The sequence below is a fragment of the Rhincodon typus genome, chromosome 42, assembly GCF_021869965.1.
Source record: "Rhincodon typus isolate 14 chromosome 42, sRhiTyp1.1, whole genome shotgun sequence".
Taxonomy (NCBI): domain Eukaryota; kingdom Metazoa; phylum Chordata; class Chondrichthyes; order Orectolobiformes; family Rhincodontidae; genus Rhincodon; species Rhincodon typus.
This window is the reverse complement of record NC_063373.1, coordinates 37,155-39,722: the sequence shown is the minus strand read 5'-3', so window position 1 is coordinate 39,722 and position 2,568 is coordinate 37,155. Positions and strand designations below refer to the sequence as shown.

The following is a 2,568-nucleotide window of genomic DNA, read 5'->3' as shown; positions in this document are numbered from 1 at the left end:
CCCCCCACCTCAGTAAGGGAGTGACTCTATTCCGCACCCCCTCCCCTCCCCACCTCAGTAAGGGAGTGACTGTAATCCCCCCACCTCAGTAAGGGAGTGACTGTAGTTCTCTCTTCAGGTCCATCCCTAGTCCAGCGATTCCGGCCGGATTTAAAGAGGAAATACTCGGAGTACTTTGAGGATGATACAATACTGGAATATGTCTATCACTGCAACGCCCAGTCCCCCAGGTAAGGGGTTAGCTTGGGGCCCACTCTGAGTAGGCTGGGTTAGCTAGTGCCTCCAACTGGCCTGATGCTGAATGCGGTAATCATTTGGTGCTGACCCTCCGGTGCCCATGTGGCTTTGTGAGGCTGGACAACCGCGCACTCTGAATCCTCTTGTGGTCAAATCGTCCGCAAGACATAGGAGCAGAGGTGGCCATTCAGCCCGTTGCGCCTGACCTGATAGTCCTCAGCTCCACTTTCCTGCCTTTTCCCCATTAACCCTTAACCTCGTTCCTGACTTTTAAACCTGTCTGTCCACAAGAGCAAGCAATGCTGGGTCCACTGCTTTTTGTCATTTGGATGTGAACGTTGGAGGGTATGGTTCGTAAATTTGCAGATGACACTAAAATGGGTGGTATAGTGGACAGTGATGAAAATTACCTCAGAGTACAACAGGACCGTGCGCAGATGGGCCGAATGGCTGAGGAGTGGCAGGTGGAGTTTAAGTTAGATAAGTGTGAGGTGTTGCACTTTGGAAATGCAAATGAAGGTAAGACTTTCATGGTGAATGGTAGGGCTTTATGGTGTGTAGTGGAACAGAGGAACGTTGGAGTTCAGGTGCACAGTTCTCTGAAAGTGGAGTCCCAAGTAGACAGGGCAGTGAAGAAGGCTTTTGCATTTCTGAAGGAGGGTCCCGATCCGAAACGTCAGCCTTCCTGCTCCTCTGATGCTGCTTGGCCTGCTGTGTTCATCCAGCTCGACACCTTGTTATCTCAGATTCTCCAGCATCAGCAGTTCCTACTATCACTGGGAGTACTGTGTTCGGTTTTGGTCACCTTACTAAGGAAGGATGTTATTAAACTGGAAAGATTGCAGAAGAAATTTACAAGGCTGTTGCCAGGACTCCAGGGATTGATTTATAGGGAGAGGTTGGACAAAATAGGTCTTTTTTTCTTTAGAGCGTAGGAGACTGAGGGGGATCTTACAGAAGTGTATAAGATCATGAGAGGCATGGATAGGGTGAATGCACTCAGTCTTTTTCCCAGGCTTGGGGACTAGAGGGCATCAGTTTAAGGTAAAAGGGGAAAGAATACATGGGAACCTGAGGGGCAAGTTTTTTTACACAGAGGGTGATACGCACATGGAAAAAGCTGCCAGCGGAAGTGTTTGAGGTGGGTACATTAACAACATTTAAAGGGCATTTGGACGAATACATGGATAGGAGAGGTTTAGAAGGATATGGGCCAGCTGCAGGGAAATGGGGTTAGCGTGAATGGACATTTTGGTCGGCATGGACCCGTTTGGGCCGAAGGGCCTGTCTCCGTGCTGTAGGACTCTATGACTCTGACTCTGTAAGGCGAGAGGGGGTAAGATTTAAAAGGGGCCTGAGGGGCAACGTTTTCACACAGAGGGTGGTGTGTGTATGGAACGAGTTGCCAGAGGAAGTGGTGGAGGCTGGTACAATTACAACGTTTAAAAGGCATCTGGATGTGTGTGCAAGTAGGAAGGGTTTAGAGGGATATGCGCCAAATGCCGGCAAACGATGGGAGTAGATTTAGGACATCCAGTAGGCAGGGACAGGTTGAACTGAAGGGTCTGTGTCCACGCTGCACAGCTCTGACTACAACCACAAAACACTGGAGCGGAAACCAGTTGTTCGGCCCATCACTGTAGTGCACATCCCAACTTCTGAACTTGCAGGGAGGGAAGGCACTGTGGGAAAGTGTGAAATTGTCTGCTTTGGGCAGACAGAACTCAAACACAAACAAAGTGCAGGGTGAGGGGTTACAGAGCCGGGTGATGCAGAGGGATCTGGGGGACCGAGAGGATGGATCACAGAAGCTGAGGGAGCAGGTTACAACAAGCGACCAGGAAAGCCAGTCAGACGGTCGGGGTTTGAGCCCCAGGGGGATGTGAATGGAAGGCTCAGGGAGGTAGTGTCCCAGGGATATAGGGAATTGGGGAGGGTCCCTGCGTACTGTACAGTGGGCTGGGCTGATCAGTCGGTTCACACACTAACCAGCACCTCCTCCCCCCCCAGCGGTGAGGCTGCCTTTAAAGTGCTGTCGGAATCCTTCGGCTGGGCTAAGAGACCGATGCTGGGCCGGATCCACTTGATCCAGAAGGATGTTCCCATCACCCTGATCTATGGATCCCGCTCCTGGATCGAAGCCAGCAGCGGGGAGCAGGTCAAGAGCCTGCGACCACATTCGTACGTGCGGACTATGGTGAGTGACTCGCATTGAGTACGGAGTGCTACCCACTCACGCACACCCCCACCTCGCACACCCACACACCCCCCACCTCGCACACCCACACACCCCCCACCTCGCACACCCACACACCCCCCACCTCGCACACC

General features: G+C 52.2%; 1 protein-coding gene across 1 annotated transcript in view; it reads left to right on the top strand.

The window, feature by feature from the left end:
• Positions 1 to 2,568, top strand: part of LOC125487603 ((Lyso)-N-acylphosphatidylethanolamine lipase-like) — a 9,332-nt gene that overhangs the window by 5,166 nt on the left and 1,598 nt on the right. The window contains exons 4-5 of the mRNA XM_048619451.1: positions 119 to 230; positions 2,248 to 2,434. Coding sequence (XP_048475408.1) covers positions 119 to 230; positions 2,248 to 2,434 — 299 coding nt within the window. The remainder of the gene's footprint in view (positions 1 to 118; positions 231 to 2,247; positions 2,435 to 2,568) is intronic.